The sequence below is a fragment of the Humulus lupulus genome, chromosome 9 (assembly GCF_963169125.1).
Source record: "Humulus lupulus chromosome 9, drHumLupu1.1, whole genome shotgun sequence".
Classification (NCBI taxonomy): Eukaryota; Viridiplantae; Streptophyta; class Magnoliopsida; order Rosales; family Cannabaceae; genus Humulus; species Humulus lupulus.
Window position 1 is genome coordinate 181,362,509 of NC_084801.1, and position 22,690 is coordinate 181,385,198.

A 22,690-nucleotide genomic window follows, 5' to 3' on the forward strand; every position below is an offset into this window, starting at 1 on the left:
TTTAGCACATAACAAAACTGCCAACATGATAAAAACATACGGCCATACCGTCTCAGGCACTTTACCAGGCCCTGGGTTCGCGGTCTACACCGTGAGGATATCCCAGGTATCCTATAGGGGTCTCGCCCTGGCAACTCGCACTAGGGGTGCACATTTAACCCGCAAAACTCGAAAACCCGCAAAACCCGCCCGACCCGAACCCGGAGAATCCGTTTTTTTTCGAAAAACCGACAAAATCGGGTTTAACCCGACCCGAACCCGAACCCGAAAAAATCGGGTCGGATTCGGGTTTGCAATATATGTACTGTCGGGTTCGGGTGTAACCCGAAACCCGACTGAATTTTTTTAAAAAATAAAAAATAAAATAAAAATAAATATTAAATATAATCAAAATCTGAACTGAAAGAAAGAACAATTGAATTTAACCCTAAAAACTTTACCCGACCCCTTTTTTTTTTTTTTCGTTCTTCATCTTCTCCTTCGTTCAAGCGGCAGCCCAGCCCCCCAGAGCCTCCCTCGTTGTCATCTCCTCTCCTCCTTTGGTTCAAGCTTCAGCAGAGAAGCCGAGTGCATGCGAGGCAGCCACTGCCTTGCCTGCCGCCGACCCACCCAACCCTTCGAGACGAGCCCGGAGCCTCCCTCGCCTCGCCTCCCTCAGCTCTCACGCGGCGACACCACCGGCCACCACCAGCGGCGCAACACGCCTCGCCTCGGTCCGGTAAGCACAGTACATATATTTACATTTATTTAGTATATATATATATGTTATAGGCTTAGGCAGTTTCGGTTATTTGTTTTAATCTATTAATCTAATCTAATCTAATCTATTAATTTATTTGTTTTAATGGGCTGAATTTATTTGATGTCAATTAGTATTTTGCTCTATTTAATTATTAATCAGGCAATTAATTTAATCTGTTTGAATAGTTTTTTCTATTCAATTATTATATATATATATAATATACATTATCTGTTAAGTTGTTTTGTATTGATTTATGCCTTGATTTCATTTAAGCCTCCATCTCTCTCTGCTCCCACTCCCACATCATCAAAACACAGTCTTTACTCTTTAATGCTGCTGCTGTTGTTGCTGTTTTTTGTATTATCATTATTATTATTATTATTATTATTATTATTATTATTACTTTGCTGTTGGGGCGGTGGTTTTTTGATGATGATGTTCTATATTTGCTGTTGGTGGTGGTTGAAGTGATGGTATTTCAATTTCAACCTTGAAGATGTGATTGGTTTTTAATGAATTTTCAATTTTTCTGAAATTTATAACTATAATCTTTGAGGGCTTATAGGATGTTTACTTAATGTCCGGAGGTTTACAACATTAGGTCTCTGTGCTTTACATGTTTTTGGCTCTGTGATGGAAAAACTCATTGTTGGGAAGCAGTTTCATGGTTTTGCATCACGAGTGTGTTTTGTGTGTATATCAGTGTGTGTTTTGTGTTTATAGTATCTTCTTTTGTCTAACAATAACAATTACTTGAATTTCTATTGATTTGTTAGGTAATGGATATTGATGAGGTAGATGAAACTCTTCCCCCAATAGATGCTCAAGATCAACCACCTCTCACTCAAACTGAAAACCCTACTCCTCCTACTGATCAGGGTAGAAAAACTAGAGCTAGTAGAAAGAGGGTTAGACCTCCCCCCATCCCTAGTGCTAGTAGTACCGGGAAAACAAAGGGAAAATGGTCATCTATTTGGGATCATTTTACTAAGGAAGATCCTCCTCCACCCTCGACAGATCCTAACGAAGAGTCTCCTCCCCCCAAGTGCATATGTAATTATTGTGGGTCTGACTTCTTGTGTGACAGTAGAAAACATGGGACCAGTCATTTGTGGAACCATTTTAAGAAAGTATGCGACCTAAGTCCGTATAAGATTGATGAGCAGAGACAAAAGACTTTAAGCTTTCAGAATGTAAAGGGAGGGAAAGAGGGGGAGACAAACTTAGTAGCGGTAGCTTATAACAAAAAAGCTTGTAGGGTAGCCCTCACACAATATATTGTGTTGGATGAGTTGCCATTTAGACATGTTGAGGATGAAGGGTTCAAAAGATTTGTCAAAACACTCCAACCTCGGTTTGAGATCCCTTCTCGAATGACTGTTGCTAGAGATGTATTGAAGTTATATAAGGAGGAGAAGGCAACATTGAAAAATATTTTGAGTCGTGAGAGGATATCAATTACTACCGATACTTGGACTTCCATTCAAAAATATTCCTCTTGCTGCTTAAGGAGGAGATCATTTTTTGACTGCAAGCGAGCTTCCAAGGTGTCCTTCTCCACCCTGGCTTGGGACAGCTCTTCCCGGAGCTTGGAGTTTTCGGCCTTCATCCCATCCGACCGCTGTCTAAACTCATTCTCTGCCTTGGCCCGGTACTCTTGATATTTGGCAAGATATTTCTTGTCCGCCTCTTCTTCAGCCGTGCGCCGGGCCTGATCAATCTTCTCCGAGGCCCCCAAGGCCTGTTGGGCCAGTTTCTGCTTCTCCGCCTCCAAGGCCTGGCGAGCCAGCTGGCTCTCCTCCAGCTGAACCAGAACTGCACCAACCTCCCGGAACGAGCGTTCCGCGATCATAGAGGCCTGCAAGGAAAGACAACAGAATGAGTTAAGCCGGACCAAAAGACAGATGATCCCAAAACACAACAACTGACGGCTTACCCCGGACAGTTGCTGCTTCACAGCGTGTGTCAGCAACAGCGGATCCTTACTGCTACTGATGGCCCATTTCTCAGAATTGAACTCGCACAAGCTCAGGGCCATGTCCTCCATCATCTCAGCTCCGAACGGCGCCAATGCACGTCCGAGCCTAGGCACCAGCCTCTTCTCCAAGGCTGGGCCATCCAAAACCGCTCCAGCCGGGTGAAGGGATCTCACCCCCTCGGCCAGCTCAGCCCTCTTCACGGCAGACAAGTTATCTGCCCTTCCCTGAGTAACAGCCTTCTCCGCCTCTAACCGCCTCTTCAAAAAACTATCGGCCCGTCTTACACCCTCCAGGAGGGCAGCGGGGAAACTGGTTGGCTTCCGAGGGAAGTGGAATTTCAGGCCAGGCAGAGGAAGGTTTGTTGGCTGAGAAGAAGGAGACCCCGAAAGGGTGGACTCCCTTTGGGCTGGAGGAGGAGGCAGACGGGGTATTAAAGCCCCGGTCTGTTGCTTTTGCTGCTGCGGCAGCGGAAGTAATTGCCCTTGTTGCTGCTGCTGGTTTGGATGTTGTGGTTGCTGCAGCTGTGACGTTGGTGATTGTCTCTGTTGTTCTTGTTGCTGCTGTTGTTGTAGTTGTGATTGCTGTCGTTGCTGTTGTTGTTGCCTTCGACCGGGAGAAGAGTGTCTAAGGCGTTTCTTCTTAGCGCCCTCAGCATCTTCTCCGGGACGCTTGCTCACCCCAGTTGTCTTCACGGGGAACACAAGCCCTTCCCCGTCGCTGCTGCTACTCGAGACCATCATAGTCTCGGAAGGCCCGTCGGCAGGAGACTTCTCTACCCTCGGAGACACTTGCGCCTCGCCACTTGTCTTCTTGGGGGAGGCAGTTTTACCTCCTCTACCAGCCTTGGTCTTCCGTCCTTTCCCCGTGGACGGGTCTTGGCTGGTGGCAGCCTTCTTAATGAGCAAAGTAACCCTCCCCAACATCTTGGCTTCTGGATACTCTGCAAGAAACGTACAAAGCAAGGTTAACGAACCAACAAGCAATGAGAAAGAAGATAAGCGGAAGACAAGACAATCAACAACATAAAAGCACAAGCAAGCCCGCCAGCAGGGAACAAGAAACAAGAAAAAGAAAAGTTTGAAAGGGACGACCATGCACGAGAAACGTGGATGGCCTTCCCCGAGCAAAACAAAACACCGCTTCCTGCTCCAGGAAGCTCCCGTACTCCTTGAAGTCCGGGAATGACATGCTGAGGGAAGAAGGGTCAACCATGATGACACCTTCTGGCAGACTACCGTCACTCAGACACCCGAGAAGCTCATCTACCCTATCGCAATATCTGTCAAAAGGTATCCTACACGGATCTAGCCTAAGGAAGCGAGGATCGAACCCCATCTGAGAGGTCCGGGAAACTTCAGACAGGTTGGGGGTGTGGATCAATCGAAAACTAGTCTTACCTCTCCCGGAGGTGCCAGCCCCCGGAGCCCCTTCGTTAGGGTAAGCCGCGGCGTGGCGGGCCTCGATCTCCTCTTCCTCCGGCTGGGGGTCAGGGAACCTCTCCGCCCAACTAGGAGATAAATTATTTTCGTCCCGGGCTGCTTGGGTGATCACCTTGGACAGCTCCAGGGCAATCTGCTCCCGGATGTCAGCCGACACCTGACTTTGCCCCTTGCCACTCACTGGCTCGATGTTTTGGAAAGAGGCGAGTAGCCCATACTCCCTCAACGATTCGGAGGTCACGAGTCCCTCCACTTTCAACTCTTCCTCAGAAAGCCCTTCGTAGAACTTGGACCTCCTTATCATCTCCGCGCAGCGAGGTGTCCGCGGAACGACTTCTGCAAAATTCAAATACAAGCATTATAGATCCTCCCAAAAGGCAAATCAAACGCAAAGAAACAAAGTTGAAAAGGAGAGGAAGGAGCACTTACCAGGGATTTTGAAGTCCAAAGATAAGGCTGGCACCCTCTTCAGCGGAAAGCCAGTCGTCAGGAACCAGTATTCCCGGAGGTCTGGAACCCTCGCGGTATGACAAGTGGGGCACATCACGTCCGGGTGCCTTTCCAGCCTATAAAACCCCACCTTGCTGAATGACCCCTCATAGGCTGAGACTTCAACCCGTAGAAGTACAGCACCTCCTCCGGGGTAGGAGCTTCCAGTTTCCGGGACTTGCAAAAGATGAACCACCCTGCTAGGAGCTTGTAGCTGGGAGGAATCAGCTGGAAGGGGGCAATCCCCGCCTTCACACAGAAATTAGCAAAGTAACTCCTTAGGGGCAAGTGCGCCCCACACACTATGTGTGCCCAGCTCCAGGCACCAAAGCCCTCGTGACTCTGGCTAGCCGACTCGCCCAGCACCGACAGACGGTGCCACATCAGACCTGGGATGTTCTTCAGGCCTGCCTCGGAGGAATACAGCTCCAGCATGCCATAATTCCTGAAAAGGTTCGGCTTTTGGTCCATCTCCCAGATGGAACTATTGGAAGTCGGTGGGCTAGCCGCGACCACTTTCGCCTTTCCTTTCCCCTTTGCACCAGCGACAGGGGAACCCTTCTCCTGGGCAGAATCAGCCTCCCCCACAGCAAGGAGTTTTTCCTTTGAGATGTTCGTCACTGGACAAAAGAAAGAAAGAAGAAAACACTCTAAGCAGTCAGCACCCTTGTCATACCCTAGTGGTATCAAAGGCGTCGGGGAGACCCTCCCCGAAAACTGCTTGGAGAGGCTCCCACCGAGCTTACCGAGGGATTGGCACCATGCCACCCGAAGGGCAGCAAGGAACCAGACTCAGACTCCGAGCCTAAGCCCACCAAAAGAAGTGTTCTTCCAGAGAAAGACACCCTAAAGGCGTTCATGCTTATGCCCTAAAACAGCAAAACAAGGAACGACTTTCCAAACGCAAATCGTCAAAGCATGCAAAAAAGGCTACTTATCGACTCACATCAATCACATGCCTACCAAAGCCCTATTCACGCATGCACATAAGCGATAATGGCAGAAACCTTTACTCTAACAACTACCAACAACCTAAGGTTTGGGAGGAAAGAGCAAAGTAGAAATACTTACTGATATTCGGGTAGTTGGGGGTTGAAGGAGTAACTGGATCACTGCACAGCACGATCGCGAGAAGTAAAAGCTGCAAAGACGAACGGCGATTCAAACCAGGAACTTCGGCGAATAAACCCACTGCCAAATCAAAAGAAAAGTTTCCAGATCCTTACCAAAAGAAGTGGTAAGTTCGGAGGAACGGAAGCTGGGAAGCCTGAGAGTTCAAAGGTTTGGAAATCTGAAAATCCGAAAGATAGAGAATTTGAAAGCGTAAAGAGGAAGAAAGGTCCTTTCCCTCGTTTTTATAGCAGGGAAGAAGTCGTTTCGAATTCCTCAAATGGACGGTCCCGATCTTCCCATTCCGTGTGCATCAGATCCAACGGCTGGAGATGAAGCGACGATCCTATTTATGACTCATCGGATGGGAATAAAGTATTTATTTCCCATCATTACACCACCTCGGGCCCGGAGTACCATTAAAAACCGTCAAATCATTACTCAGATGACTGACGCACGCATACTCAACCAGTCGCCTCACGCACACGTCTTGGTCGCAGAACCATTCCCAGAATGACACGTGGTCCTTGCCGCACTTGAGTACTTGAGTTCAAACAGAAGAAATTCCCTTTCTTTTTCATACTAACACTCAGGCGGGAAAAAGGAACCCTTCCGGGAACACAGAAGGTGGCCCCTCGCCTAATCTAAGAGACCGAAATACCCGGAGGACTGTACAAGCTCCCGGATCTCTCAAAGCTCCGTGACCTTGGGGGGTAAATGTTATCCAGATTTCCGGATAGCGTTTAAATTGATGTCCTCGGGGAAACAGAATTATCGATGTCTTTCACGGTAGGTGACCATAGCTCGCGGATGGACAGAAAGGCTTCGCCTCTCTCGTTTAGTGTCCGGATTACTCTTCCAAGCAAACACAACACGGAAACTCGTCAACTCTCCCGGACTCCCGAAGGGGTATCCTTCGGGGAAGCCCCTTCCAGGAGAAGCTCTTCGAGTGGTCTCCGCGGAAACAGTTCCGTGCCTCGCACGGAACAAAACCAAACGGTCGAGTCCTGGAGGAGGCATATTTGGAATGATATCCGCCTGACACAGGATCCCGCCTGACACGCCCGTCAGGTCAAAGCCGCACATATCCCAGCACGCCTAAGGGTACCTTTTCGCCTACTGTTCCGCTGACAACTTGGAAAAGACGGCTGACTTTGTGTGTTCCCCATACTTTCACGTAAATATACCCACATAGAGTCTTGTAGCCATGCTACTACAGTAATTGTATCCCCTATTTATGGCTGGTGTAATTAAGACTCATGTACGTAGAGAAAAACCCTAATCCGAAACCCTAGCTATAAAGACCCCTTCATTTGACAAGAAGAGGGACGGCCAACAAATCACATAGCAAAAACTCTACCAAAATCTCTCTAGCTTCATCTTCTTCAAGAGAGCCCGAGAGAAACACTGTGAGTGTGTGAAGTTCTTGTACACCAGCCATCTTACTGTAACCTTTTCCAAGTATAATAACATCGACTCGTGGACTAGGGCTTGTTAACGCCTGAACCACGTAAAAACACTGTTTGTTTAGTTACATTTTAGCACTTCTACAGTTCTTATCTTTTTATTATTCTGTTTGTATTCGTTTCCGAAAAACTCGGTAAACAATACCAGTTACCACCGTTGCTTATGAGGCGGCATTTTCTATAGGAGGTCGAATTTTAGATCCTTTTAGAAGCTCACTAAGCCCAAGGATGGTCGAAGCATTAATTTGTCTCAATAACTGGTGGAGCGGATCACATCAACCTATCATAACTCGAGAATATATGGAAGAAGAAGAAGCGCTTCAAACATCAGAGTATCTTGAGTCAGGTAGTTTAATACATTTTAATATTTATTTTAAGTGTGTGAATGTTTTTTTATAATCTAATATTTATCTTTTATATTAAAAATATTTGTAGAGATGACCAATGATCCTACAAGTGCTGGGCCTGGGCCAGCTTCATCCTCCGTCAATTTTCAGTCTTCAGCCTCATCTGCTGCACAACAATGTACAAATTAAAAGAATTGCAATTGCTTGTAAGAATTTATTCATGCCTACCTGCCTTTATGTTATTTATTATCCTTGATTTCTTTTCTTTACTAATTTTTCTTATTTGAATTTTGAAAGGAATGAAGGAAAGGAAAGAAGGAAAGGGCATGGACTTTTGCTGATCATGTATTTTGAACTTTTATAGACTTAATTTAATGTTTATGGTTGTAGACGACTTATGGACTTTATTTTAGTTTTGTGGTTAACTAGTTATGTACTTAAGTTTATGGATTTTATCGTTGTTTATTTATGGTTGCAGTTTTTTCTTAATATCTTAATATTATCACTCTCTTTTTAAAAGCAGAAAATAGTCAATTGAACTACTTTGCTCTAATGTGTTTCCTTGTAGAAATCTTGGTGGCTTAACATGTATTTATAGATGGCCATTCAAGGCGTTCCTAGTGAGCTTCTCTTTGATTGGTCTTTGGTTATTTTATCTTTCGTTTCTATGTTTTTATTTTCCTGAAAAAGATAGGAGGGGGTTTATTGATTTGATGTTTACGTTAGCTATCTTAAGATGTTACTTATATATATAGGATATGATATATTCATATCAAACAGATAGTATGTTTTTTTTATGTGGTTCATCAACTAGTTATGTGTATATATATGTACATGTATATTCGTGTAAATTATTTTCAACTAACTGCTGGTGGCGGGTCGATATTTACTCATGATCCCTTTGTTTTTTACTGAGAAATATCAAAAGGTGCTTAGTTTCTTTAGAGATAATTAATTTTGTACTTATTAATTAGCATTATTCTTTCAATGCTGAATACTATTAAAAGAAACATTGGTTCATACGTTAACAGTTTTTTGAGTTTCTAATTAATTATACATTTTTAGAGACAAAAACAAAATGTCCAAATAATATAATTAGTTGTTAGGCATTTTTTAAAAACCATAATTATGTTTTCTTAGTTACCAACTTAGTTAAATTCATCAAACAGTATTAATATAATATACGTAACCTATGAGATAAGATAATATTCGCACATAGTACTACTACTGAAACTGCCAAGAAATGATATTTTTGAAAGAAAAAAAATGGTATTTTTGACAAAAAATGGCAATTTTGAAAAAAAAATGGCATTTTTGCAAATCTGGGCTTTTCGGCCCAAAATCAGAAATGGCCCATCAAACCCGAAATTACACCCGAACCCGAACCCGACTGAACCTGAACCCGAACCCGAAAAATCCGAAATTTTCGGATCGGTTTCGGTACCATTTTTCGTAACCCGAAACCCGCAAAACCCAAACCCGATGAACCCGAAACCCGAAAATCCGACCCGTGTGCACCTCTAACTCGTACTACGCGTGCTTAACGCTGCTCCCGGCCCCTTGCTGTACTCGGCCTTGCCGTTCTCGGCGTTCGCCGTTCCCGGCCTTCACCGTTCTCGGCGTTCGTCGTTCATTTACATATATGCACATATAGCATAATTAAACAAATACTTAAACACGTATAAACATATTCAATGGGGCTACGCCTTGCAATACAATCTTATAGGGTCGTGTCCTGCAACACAAACTATAGGGCATCGCTCTGCTCTACGGGTACAACAGTTTTCTTACCTGGGTCCTGAGCTTTTCAAGCACTGATGTCCTGAGCACAGTCCCCTAGTCCGAGCCTCGCTGAAAACCTAGTCACAACGCATCAACAACGTCCATCCATCAAGTTCTAATCCAGTAAATAACTTTGGGCTACAACTCTAGTTTCCGGAACCTTGGATTCTATCAATCCAGGTGATAAAATCCATCCCGAGCCTTAACTATTGGATTCTCAAGCCAAAAACCTACAAAACAACCAACATTTTGAACTAAGGCCGCAACCCAACCCCTAAAGGGCCACGACATGCCTCAAAATAGAGGCAAAACGACTCCTTGGAAGGAGACAAGGGCTGCAACATGCTTAGCCTAGCGTCGCGGCGCGCCTCAAAAACAGAGGCCTCCCCAGGCCTCACGCACACACGGGTTGTGGCAAGCCCCTCCTAGGGCCGCGACTCAACCTACAAACCCATAAAACTAGCTTTTCTCTCAAGTTTTTCCCAAGCTTAAACCCATATTTCACACCCCAAACTTCACCCAGCTTCAGAATTAAGCCCAGAATTCATACTCATACAACCTAAACATCCCAACAAGCTCATAAACCACTTCCTACACCCATCAACCATTCAAAGCCAATCCTGAAAATCAATTCATGCATGCCTAAGTTCTAGTAATCAAAACCAGCAGAATTTCAGTTGATCAACAGGTTTAAAAGCTTACCTTGAACCTGAATAAGTCTCTGAATTAATCCCCTAAGTTCCAAGCTTCTAGCCCCCAAAGTCCCAGCTTTAAATCCTTAGTCTCTAGTTAGATTTCACCAAAATCACCAAGCTTCTAAGAGAGAAGAGAGAACCGAGAGATAGAGAAAGAGTAAATCACTTTCTGTATAATTCCAGTGGTTTCCCAAGACTTTTCTAAGTATATAACCCATTTACTAAAAGACCAATCTGCCCTTAAGCTTATCTTAAGTCCCCAAGTAACCCCAAGGGCAATCTCGTCATTTTTCGTGTCCCACTAATCCCTCGAGTATTCCTATAAACCCCCGTTTAACCCCGACATACTAAATCCTTAATAAGTTACTATCCGCTACTCCATAAATTCCCGAGTACATATAATATTCCCAAAATACCCCTAAGCTCCTCCCGAGTCGAGTATTTGACCCCGTTGTGACTTTCCAGCTAAACTGCTCCCTAGGACTGTCTCGGATCGTGCATCCCAAAGATATCACCACTCACACGTGGTGTCAATCACAATAATCACAAATATTGCACTGATGCCCTCAACGGGCTAAAATTACAAACATGCCCCTAATAACCAAACGGGGCCCACATGCATATTTAATTCACTTAACACATGCATTTCTAATCACATACTCATCAAATTCACACATTAACATAATAAACCACTTATTGCCATCCAGGCATGCTAATCAAGACCCTAAGCCTTATTAGCAAATTTGGGACGCTACAGTCATAATCCAATTTTTTACATGGTGTGTTTCGTTGTAGTTACGACAACCCTCCTGTACGTTTTCAGAAATTTTGGATAATTTAGTGTGTTGAAAATATTGTTGATTTTTTATTTTATTTTTTTGCTTGTGTGGTGGTTCGGAATATTAGGAGTTCTGTTTTCGGCACACCAAATTATCCATCCAGGAGTGTTTTTGTAACTATAACGAACATCGTCATATAAAAAAATTAGGTCATGACTTATCCAATTTTTGTTGTATTGGTACGACACACTAGTTTAACACACGTGGATAAGTCGTGTAGTTATGGCAACCCTCCTATATGTTTTTTGGAATATGAATAATTTAATGTGTTGAAACTAGGATTTTTTTTTTTTTGCAAGTGTAGTGGTTCGGAATATCAGGAGCTCTGCTTTATGACAGAATCCCCCATACAACTTTCAAATACATATATATTTTTTATAAACACTCATTTTTAATTTTTATTCAATACAAAATTACTTATTTATATAAAATTGTTTCTACACTCCTTTATTTTATTTATACTAAAAAAATAAAAAAATTACTTTGATATATATTTCTTAATACTTTTGGTTGTACTAGTATGACATGCTCTAGTTTCACACATGTTAATAAGTCATGACCCGTTTTTTTAGATGACAATGTTTGTTGTAGTTACAAAAACCCTCCTAAACATTTTTTAGAAAATTATGAATAATTTGGTGTGTAAAAAACATAATTCCTATCTTCCTGATAGGCTGAACTACCACACAAGTAAAAAAATAAATAAAAAATCAACTATTTTTTCAGCACACTAATTATTGAATTTTCTGAAAACGTACCAGAGAGTTATCGTAACTACAATAATATTGTCATGTAAAAAAATTAGGTCATGACTAATTTTGCAAGTTAGTCCCAAAAGTTTTTTTTGTTGCAAATTGGTCCCTAAACTAAAATAATAATTGTAAATTAACAGTAAAGGACTAACGGTGCCAAGAAAATCAAAGTTAAAGGATCAATTTGCCAAAAAAAAGTTGGGGGATCAATTTACCAAAACATGTATAATTTAAGGACATGCAACACAAATAAGTCTTTTGTTTAAATCCACATATTATTCATTTTTCAAATTCAAATGAATTTAGTTATTATTCAAGTTGTAAAGAAAACAAATCCCATCGAAATAGGAGATCAATTATGATTTATTTCCCTATAAATAGATGAGAAATTAGGGCTGTAAACATAACAATGTTTGAGAACTATTAGCTAAAAAAAGCTAGTGCAAACGACCATAAGCTAAAAAAAATGAGCATATCGCTTATGCTAGGAAAAAAAGGGAACTTTTAAAAAATAGGGCTTTTTAGCCATCAATGTGCAAAAATATGAGAGTTATACTTTCCTTAATTTGTATGGGAAAATTTAATTAACAAGAACTTAGTTTATGGAAAAACTAATCTCATATTGGAAATCAAAATTAAACAAAAAAATCAAGAAAATGAGGGGTATTATGGTAATTAACATAGTCAAAACTCCTTCAGCCAAGCCACATCTTCTCTTTCATTTTGCCCTAGCCACCACCTCCCTGTCCTCCACTCGCCTCCCTCACCATCTCCACCATCATCTCCGGCCACCCACCCTCACCACCTGCTAAGAACACCTCAGTCGCACCTCTGTAAAACCCAGCCACCCTCACCACCTTAGGCGCGCACCTCCGTGAAACCCAGCCAAGAACACCCCAGTCGCACCATCGACGAACACAACCTCAATCCGCGCATCTCTGCACGATTCCATTCGCGAGCCCCCAAATCCAAAATGACGGGGATAGGCTAAGGTGAGGGATGTGCTGGTGGTGGTCGGAGGCGAGGAAGAAGGGTGGTGCTTGGCCTGAGTGCGATTTGTGGTGGTCGGAGCTGTGCAAAACGACGGTGATGGCTGGGTTTGCGACGGGGTTTTGCGCGCAGAGGATGGGGGTTTCTAGTGGTGGTCGGAGGCGAGGGAGAAGGTTGGTTTGTGGTCAGATCTGTTTTTTTTTTCTATTTTCAGATCTGTGGTAACTGGTTACCTTCACGTTCTTTGTGTGTATATTTCAGGAGGTAACTGGTTACCTTCACATTTTGATGTGTGTGTATATTTGTGGGTTCTTTATGGTAACTGGTTACCTAGTTTACTAAATCATACTTACTCTTCATTTTTTTTCCTTCAAATGTGATGTTTCTTTTCATTTCTAATGTGAGTGACTCGTCACCCCTCTTATGGTAACTGATTACCCCTCTTATGGCAGTAAGTTACTAATCTCATTTTAATTGGTCACCCCTCCTGATACATGTTATTTAACCTCTAAGACTAATTTTTACATAACTGTGAAAAATCAAACAAGTAACTGGTTACCCCTCTGGATAAATGTTATTTAACCTAGCTGTAGAATTTTTTTTTTTACATAACTTTGAAAAATCAATTAAATAACTGGTTACCTTACCCAGGTTTTGAAAAAAAAAAGAAAAAATATTTATAATAAATAAAATAATAATAATAAACACAATTCACATTACAAAAAAAATTAATAAAAAATTTGCAAAACAACCATGGAAAAATTTAATATAAAAACAGTTATATAAAATTAATATAAAAAAAATCAAATAAGCTAAAAAAAATAATCAAATTACAAACATACATTTCCAAATTAATAAAACTTGATTAAGAGTAAAACTATGGCATAATCAAACTTTTATACAAAAATATGGGAAACTAAAACCATAAAATTGAAATTTAAAAAAAAAACTATAGATTAACTTTTCTTAAAAAAAAAGCCATATTTTTGCACAATCTATTAAAAATCTCGTATGACTTGCAATTTTCACAACAACAAAAAATACCCCATATTCTCATTTGTTCTCTATTTAGGTAATAGGTATGACGAATCTCTTCGTTGTGAGGAAAGCTTATATCATTAGTGAGTTTTTATTTTATATTTAGGGAAATTTGTTATCAAGTAGTGCAAAAAAGTTGTATTTAAGTTATAAATATTTTTTTTTAGTAAAAGTCAATTTCGTCACCATTTTGGTGAGATTGTTAGTCATCATTTGTTAAGTTAGTTCGAAGAAGAAAAATTTATGACAAAGTTAGTAAATAGTTTAAAATTTTACACTTAAATCACTAAATAATTTTTTTAACCCACTTTAATTTACTAAATATATTAAAAAAATACTTAAATGCAACTTATTTTAAACTACTTACTACTGATTTTTACCACAAACTTTTTTTTAATTAATTTAACAGAAACTAACTAATGGCAACACCAAAATAATGACAGAAGTAACTTTTTACAGTTAAAAAAAAATTACTTTATGACTTCCACCAATGACACTGCTTAGCTTCCATATGCACACCAACAAAAACTTAAATTCTTTCCAATCGAGTTTGCAGGTTTCAAATTGATGTTGGTAGAGTTTGACAAAACGATAACCAATTTGTTTAGAACTAGTGAATATATATATATACATACGAGATTTCTTTTACAGAGGATTCATTTTAAGCTCTAATGGTGGGCTTTCATTGTTTTTGACCTGTGAATAGTTTTTGGTGCAATTTTTTTTTTACTGTGTATATTGTAACTATTTTGAGCATTCTGCAAATTTTTAGAAAATTCCGAATAATTTACAGTACCGAAAACTAAGTTTAAACATGTTATTGCACGCGTGACTAATTTTTTTTATGCGCATGTAAAACAACATGTTTAAACCTAGTTTTCGATACTGTAAACTATTCAGAATTTTCTGAAAATTTGCAGGATGCTCTAAATAGCTACAATATACACAGTTATAAAAAAAAATCGCGCCAAAAACTGTTTACAGGTCGGGAAACACTAAAAGCCCCACCAGTAAGATTTAACCCTATAAAAAAATTGTCCTATAAATATATATTTATATTTATATATAAACCTTAGAAGAGAAAGAAGCAAGTGGGGAAAAAAAAAAAAACTAAACCAGTTAACATCAAGGCTGTTTGAGTTGTCCAATAAGGAACAACAACCGACAACTAACAAGTTTGGTTTAATCCCTTTCGTTGATTTTGCCTTGATTATCAAGTATCAACGGTAGGAGGTTGAAAGGCTACTAGGCAACCATGCTAATTTTCATTTTAGTCTGTACCTTTCTCATTTAATCAAATTTTAACCACTTAGAACAATAAATCCTTGAAAAACCACCCAAAGTTCTTTTATAACATTACAAAAGGGTGTTATAATTGGTCAAGTGATCAACAAAAGAAAATTACAATCAAGTATTTGAATTTAAAAATATTACCAACAAGTCCTTATATTAAAAATTAGTAACAATTTTCTCACTAAAATCCGACCCCAAAATAAATTCAAGTTTATTTTTTTTTTTTCAAATTCAAAGAACATTATGCTTATAATCAGTTGTGTTAAAACAATGACTCACTACCATAAAACAAAATCCCATTTACTAATACAAGTTTAACCAAAATCTAAGTTGAGTATGACCTCAAACATTGTCCAAATCCACAAGGTAATTTGAGGGACTTTTAGCTCATACCGTTAGAACATAATTTTATATATTAAAAATTGGCTTGAACATCACTCTAGAGTAAAGCTTGACCTACACCAATTCGTTGCTCAAGTACTCATTAGGCTCTTAGCAAAATATTGAAATCTAACACTCAATCAACTTACCTGCCTTTTGCTTTTCTTTCTCTCTCGATGATGGTGGTGATTGAGAGTTTATTGAAGCAATCTTGTCACTATATAAACCATCTCATTTGGACCTTGCTATGCATCAAAGAGACTTATTACCTCTCATTCAAATCATACAAACAATCCAAAAAATTCCACCAAGTGAGAATTCAGTCATAGATGGCTTCTTCTTCTAGCTACATTTCATCATCATCATCATCAGCAGCAGCAGCCATTTTCAAGGCTGTCTTTTGTACAATATTGTTGTGTGTGTTGCCTCAGTTGGCTCATGCAAAGCACACAGGAATCACCAGGCACTACAAGTTTGATGTAAGTAGTAGTAGTAGTAGTACTAGTTCTACAATGAAAGTAAATCTAATATATGGGGTTTGTTCATTTATTAAAAAAAAACTACTACTTTGAATTCTTATTCTGCATGTGGATATTTTTGTACAGATCAAGTTACAAAATGTGACAAGATTATGTAAAACAAAGAGTATTTTGACTGTGAATGGGAAGTTTCCAGGGCCTAGAATCATAGCCAGAGAAGGGGACAGGCTCTTAATCAAGGTGGCCAATCATGTTCAAAATAATGTCACCTTGCATTGGTGAGATGGGAACTTATCTCATATATAAATATATAGGTCCTACTTTCCATTAGTTTTTATTGAGTAACCCCATATTCTTTGTTTTTGGTGAGAAAACCTCTCAAGCTATCGTTCTGTTGGCAAATTTGTTATCTCCCAAAGAAGAGTTACAAATTTATTGTCTTTTCTTTGATTTGTTTTTGCATATTGTTTTGAGCTTTGTTTATGCAAAATGAATAGGCATGGAATAAGACAGTTGAGAAGTGGATGGGCTGATGGACCTGCTTACATCACACAGTGTCCTATTCAAACAGGGCAGACATACATGTACAACTTCACTATCATTGGCCAAAGAGGCACATTGTTTTGGCATGCCCATATCTCATGGCTTAGAGCTACCATTTATGGACCAATTGTCATTCTACCCAAAAGACATGTCCCTTATCCATTCCCCCAACCCTTCAAGGAAGTCCCCATTATCTTTGGTAATTCAAATCATCTTCCTATGTGTATATAATCATTACCATCTGAGCTTGGCAAAGAGGTCAGCTGATAATAGTAAAATTTTAATTTTGAATTGTAGGAGAATGGTGGAAGGCAAACACTGAGACAATCATCAGCCAAGCCTTGCAAACAGGGTCAGGACCAAATGTCTCAGATGCCTATACCATTAATGGTCTTCCAGGACCTTTGTATAGCTGCTCAGCTAAAGGTACCTGTACATTTGAACAACAAAGATAACACTTTGTTATGACTTTTGGGACTAAACTAAACTACTATTTATTTACATGCACAGATACATTTAAGCTAAAGGTGAAGCCAGGAAAAACCTATCTACTTCGTTTGATCAATGCTGCACTGAACGATGAACTGTTCTTCAGTGTAGCAAATCACAGCCTCACTGTGGTAGAAGCAGATGCAGTGTATGTAAAGCCATTCAGAACTCAAACTGTGCTCATCACACCAGGTCAGACCACCAATGTTCTTCTGAGAACCAAACTCAAAGCCCCAAATGCCACCTTTGCCATGGCTGCTAGGCCCTATGCCACTGGCCCAGCTGCTTTGGACAACTCCACAGCCATGGGACTGCTGGAATACGAAATGGCTTCAGGCCCAAACCACAACAACAGCAAGAATATGAATAAGAAGAAGCTTCCTCTTCTAAAGCCAGTTCTGCCTAAGATAAACGACACGTCGTTTTCCTTCAAATACAGCCAAAAAATACGTAGCCTGGCCAATGCAAAGTTCCCTGCTAATGTCCCCAAAACTGTCAACAGAAGGTTTTTCTTCACGGTTGGACTCGGGTTATCAACTTGCTCAAAGAGCCAAAGATGCACAAACAATACTCAGGTATTGGCAGCCATTAACAATGTGAGTTTTGTCCAGCCCAATACTGCCCTTTTGCAGGCCCATTTCTTCAACAAGACAAAAGGGGTGTATACAACAGATTTCCCAACTAACCCACCTTTTAAATTCAATTACACTGGTAACCCACCAAGTAACTTGATGTTGAACACTGGGACAAAGGTGGTTGTTTTGCCTTATAAGACTAGTGTGGAGTTGGTTTTGCAAGACACTAGTGTTATTGGGGCAGAGAATCACCCACTTCATCTACATGGATTTAATTTCTTTGTGGTGGGAAGGGGTTTTGGTAACTTTGATTCCAAAAAGGATCCTGCCAAATTCAATCTTGTTGACCCCGCTGAGAGGAACACCATTGGCGTCCCCTCCGGCGGTTGGGTTGCCATTCGATTCCTTGCCGATAATCCGGGTTAGTTCGTTTAAAATTAACATGTTTTCTTGTATAAAAAAAGTTGGTATTTTTGAAAAGTGGATAATAATTTGTTGAATCTAACATTTTAAATTGATTCTGGGATTGATTGATGATGATTTAAACAGGGGTATGGTTCATGCATTGTCATTTGGAAGTACACACTAGCTGGGGCTTGAAGATGGCTTGGGTTGTCTTGGATGGAAAGAAGCCCAATCAGAAGTTGCCTCCTCCACCTTCTGACCTTCCCAAGTGCTGAAGCAAAAAAACTTGTTCTATAAATATATATATATATATAGTATATACATTTTCTTTTAAAATATAAGTGGGTTGTATTTTGTGGTAGTCATGGCCTAAAACTGGTCACATTAGATGGCTATAAAATTCTTTGATGAGAAAAAAAAAAAATATATAAAACTAAAAGATTGATTGACCATGCTTCTGTTTATCTTTCATTTCTCATAATACAGGTTACTCAATACTCATGACAGTTCATGCCCATATTGTATATAAACCAAATGAGCATAAGACCCGGGTCATACTCTTTCTTTTAAATCATTTCACTCATTAATAACTTGATAAAATTTGTAATATGGCTAATAATGATAATGGTGTACTACTTCACCAGCAGCAATACTTTCTGGCTTCTGAAGATTAAAACCGAGTAGTGATCTGAGAAAAGAAGGCTTTGAAATCCTTAGTTGGTGTCCCAGCTCCCTCAGCCTTTGATGCCAGATCAAATGCCTTGTTTTTGGACTCCTCAAACTTCAGAGCCTGATAAAAAGAAGAGAAGAGACCATTATGATTATGGATAAACAAATTAAATCTTACAATTAAATGAAAAGTTAAATAAAATGCTCAATTGTAATACAACAAAAACAATACCTGAATGCAGACTTCTGCAACATCGGACCTAGGGACGGATTTGGTTTCAGTCTTGAGAAGCTCATCATCTTTTCCAACAAGCAGTTCCCTAACACCACCTTCTTTGTCTAGCAAGCCACCAGCCCTGAATCAATATAAGAAATCAAGTCTATTGCAGATAGGGTACTAAAACAGATTCATATCATATATAAAGAAACAACATAATTTTGATTTTAGTACATATCAGTTAAGGAACATCTCAGTATGTGTATGTATGCAGTGAGGAAAAAAAAAAGAATGACTTACCTAATAATTGTGTAGGGAACACCAGAGTCAGCCAAATACTGCTCAGCTTTCCTCTTCCAAATCTAAAAGAAGGTAAGAATGTGTAAAATGTTGTTTCAGCATTAGTTTAGAGAACAGAAAATTCATGAAAAGAAAGATTGATGGAACTTAAAGAGGGGTTAACTTAAAACCAGGAAAAAGATTATTCAAACCAGTATATTTCCATTGGCCAATTTGTTCAAGGGATGATTTAGGTCTGTTCCACCCATAGACCCAACTAACACAATTTGCTTCACTCCAGCAGCCTTGGCTGTTTCACCAATGAGCATTTTAAATCAGATAATTCTAACCAAAATAAGCAAATAGCAAAATGACAGTAAACTAGAATGGAATTCATACCGGCATCTATCTGATTCTTCTGCCCAATCCAGTCAACCTAGAATGCATACATATTACATAATAACATCAATTGAGAGCTATGCAAAATGAAAAGCAACTAATAAAACAGGTATAAAATCAAGAAAGATAAAATTGTACCTGCTCAGGATAAGCACCCTCTTCAAAATAGAACTCTGGCCTTCCTTTGGTTGGATCAAACCCAGGTTTCATTTTTGGCACACCACTAGTTAATATTATAAGAGCATCAACGCCTTGGAGTGCAGGAACAATGCTGGCTTCGTCTCTTATATCGCCGACATAGAGATCGTCTGCTCCTCCAATGCTTTCCTTGCTCTCTTGTGTTCTTACGAGACCTCTTGCAACATACAAGCTTGACTCCTTCAACTTCTTGTAAACAATTTGCCCTGCCCAAGTTCCAACCAATGCAATATTGTTATAACTATCAGTACATATAGGCTATTGAGCCATAGCAGCAGAAAGTAATAGGCTTCTTTGCACTTTAGATCAATCATCAATGGAACTATTGTGACTCAAGGAATTGAGCTATACTACTCAAAAGATCAAGGCATACATACATATTCCACTATAGTGTAAGAGTATATCAAACAAAATACTTTCAAACGAAATGAGAATAAATCAACACTCATGTTATTCCTTCTCAATTTCACTAATCTTTTTGCTAAATTATTTTCTTAACAATAAAGTAATCACTTTCCTAAAGAAGTAAAAAGCTTTTTAGGTTCATAATCATATACACACTTCTCCAACAACAAGCAGTTAAAGTACCAGTTTTTTTACATAAAATAAACAAGATTCACTTGAATAGAACAACCGCACACAACATAATAAAGCGAAAATTCATAATCTTCGCAATTCTCTTTGTTTTGGTTCCAACTTTCTCAGCAAACAAACAGAGAAAAATAAAAGAGAAAATACCAGTTCTGCCACCAGCTCCGGTAACAAGCACGGTAGAAGTAGCAGGAGGAGAAGAAGAATCCGCCATTGCAGCTGAAAGAGAGAGAGATTTGTGTAGCCGAAGAGGGTTTGTTGAGCGAGAAGAAGAAGAAGAAGAGCGAGTGAGATAAGAGAAGTGAGTAGAAGGTTCTGGAACTGTTAGAGAAGCTTTCACCTTCACCCAACTACATTTACGGCATTGAGTGCTACCACTGATTGAGATCACCAAGGGGACACGTGGAAGCGCTGCCATCGTCCAAATCCAATACCAAAACCGAAACCGAAAGCAATACTATCTTAGTCTATTACTATAACCGTTACTATTACTATAACACTCGGTCACCCTTGAGAGCTACCGCCGGAGAAAATGATAATGGCGGAAGAAGAAGAAGAAGGAGAAGCAGAAGGTAGTTTTGGTTACCTTATCTCTACGCTGACATGGGGACCACACACACCACATGTCACTGCTCCTTCCCTCGTTCATGGAGGAAAACGATTGTGATTTACTGATTAGTATTAGGAAATAACACTAACATCATTATGTAATTAAATAAATGTCTATAATATATAAAAAATATAGATTAAATAGATTTATTAGTATATTAAAATTATATTAGTTTTATAATAAATTTTTTTAGTTTAAATTATTTTGGATGAGGGATATTTGATTTTCTTTTTTAAAAATGAGAAAATATATGTTAATAATCAAGATGTTTAAAAGAGAAGAGTTATAAATCTTGCAATTTCTTTGTCTAAATAGGAGTTACAAAACTTGTAACTTATCACATTATTGTGTAAATATGAGTTACAAATATTGTAACTTAACACAATATTGTGTAAATAAGAGTTACACAAAGTTTGAATTTGAAATTATAACATAGGTATATTTAAGTTTTGATACACTAATTATATCTTTTTATAAGGGATCCTTTTATCATGGAGTATACTTCACATTCTCATCTTTTGAATTCTATGCCGAGAGTGGGTGAGATTTGATAAATACCAACTATGTTTTCCTTAAAGAGTTCCCAGAGAATTCGAGAGAATGGGTGGAAGTATAGTGTTTTGGACAACTTCATAACTTATTCAAGCTTGTGTTTTTCTTCCCTTTTATGTTTGAGTCTTGTTTATTTGTATTTTGAATTAATGAGTGTATATCCTTCATATTATCTTCTTGTTCTTGTGTCGTACATTTATTTGAAGTTTATGTCTTTGAGTTGTAACTCTTCCTCTATATTGTATTTCTCAACAATCAAAAAACTATATTTCCATAGAGGGGGAGACTATTAAAATCATGAACTAAGATCTTATGAGGTTTGGTAGTTTTAATGGATCCTGTTATCCCCATTTCCTGCATGGGCTCGGGGCCTTCGTCCAAGCCCATTGTCAGGGGCCATGTAAGCATGCGGGCCTGGCCCAAGGCCTCTTGGTACGAAGAGTGTCCAAAGGGAGGGGTATGGACCGGGGATGCATGTTTGGGCCCATTAGAGGGGTCCGGCATGTCCCTCCGGGTCCGTCCTCCGGGACGATAGTCCGGGCGATGTACAGAGCGTTTGGACCCCAGTGGCCTACGCGTCCAGGTCCCGGACCCTGATACGGTCCGGGCCTGTGGTAAACGAAGTGGGACAAAGGTAAACGGACCCGGATCACCTCACCCCCGGTTGAAGGGGTCAAGCGTCCAGGACCCTGAAGCCGCCTCACTCCGCGTGGGCGTTGTCCCCACTTTTCACCTGCAGAAAAGGCCACCTCGGGATTGCACGCCGTTGTTTCAGGTCTGCGCTGTCAAGTACTCTGACTGGTCTTGTCTCCTGAATCTGCCTCGTAACTCGAAGTGTCCAGACCAAAAGCACCGTTTTGTCGGGCGAGATATAGCTCTAAGGTCAACCTGTTGGGCCTTAGCTGGTTTGGAATTCATGTATTTTGTACCTTTTGTATTGGGCCTCCACTAGAAAGGCCAGGAATTTCCCTATCTCCGATGGGCCCGGGTCATACCCGGCCCAAACCCAATGTTCCCATAAGCCTATAAATATAAGCTACAGAACACTGTAAAAGGGGTCTCTCTTCACCAAAAAAAAATACAGTAACTCTGTCAAAAGATAGAGGGAAACTCCATTGTAAAAGGTTCTTCAAGCTCTAATAATATAGACTCGTGGACTACGGCTAGTTAACGCCCCAACCACGTAAAAACCCCGTGTTAATCTTCTGCTTTCACTATAATTCTCATTAGATAATAGATATTAATATAGTTGCCGAAAATCTCGGTTAACAGTTTGGTGCTTTCATTGAGAGCTGAAGGAAGCTAGTGCTAGCGTCAGGCCTTTACTACGATGGTGAACACA

The 22,690-nt window shown here is 39.9% G+C and overlaps 2 protein-coding genes across 2 annotated transcripts; one reads left to right on the plus strand and one right to left on the minus strand.

The window, feature by feature from the left end:
* Window positions 1–15,298: 15,298 nt before the first annotated feature.
* LOC133801415 (laccase-17-like) lies at window positions 15,299–18,368 on the plus strand. Its single transcript, XM_062239619.1, has 6 exons — window positions 15,299–15,821; window positions 15,948–16,099; window positions 16,319–16,563; window positions 16,662–16,790; window positions 16,875–17,849; window positions 17,978–18,368. The coding sequence occupies exons 1-6, from the start codon at window positions 15,672–15,674 to the stop codon at window positions 18,106–18,108; spliced, it is 1,782 nt and encodes a 593-aa protein (XP_062095603.1). The 5' UTR covers window positions 15,299–15,671; the 3' UTR covers window positions 18,109–18,368.
* LOC133801416 (uncharacterized protein At5g02240) lies at window positions 18,258–20,728 on the minus strand. Its single transcript, XM_062239620.1, has 7 exons — window positions 20,334–20,728; window positions 19,536–19,801; window positions 19,398–19,434; window positions 19,211–19,308; window positions 19,020–19,081; window positions 18,735–18,858; window positions 18,258–18,623 (listed from the first exon to the last, which is right to left on the minus strand). Exons 1-7 carry the CDS (start codon window positions 20,602–20,604, stop codon window positions 18,504–18,506), a joined length of 978 nt encoding a protein of 325 aa, XP_062095604.1. The 5' UTR covers window positions 20,605–20,728; the 3' UTR covers window positions 18,258–18,503.
* Between the last annotated feature and the right edge of the window lie 1,962 nt (window positions 20,729–22,690).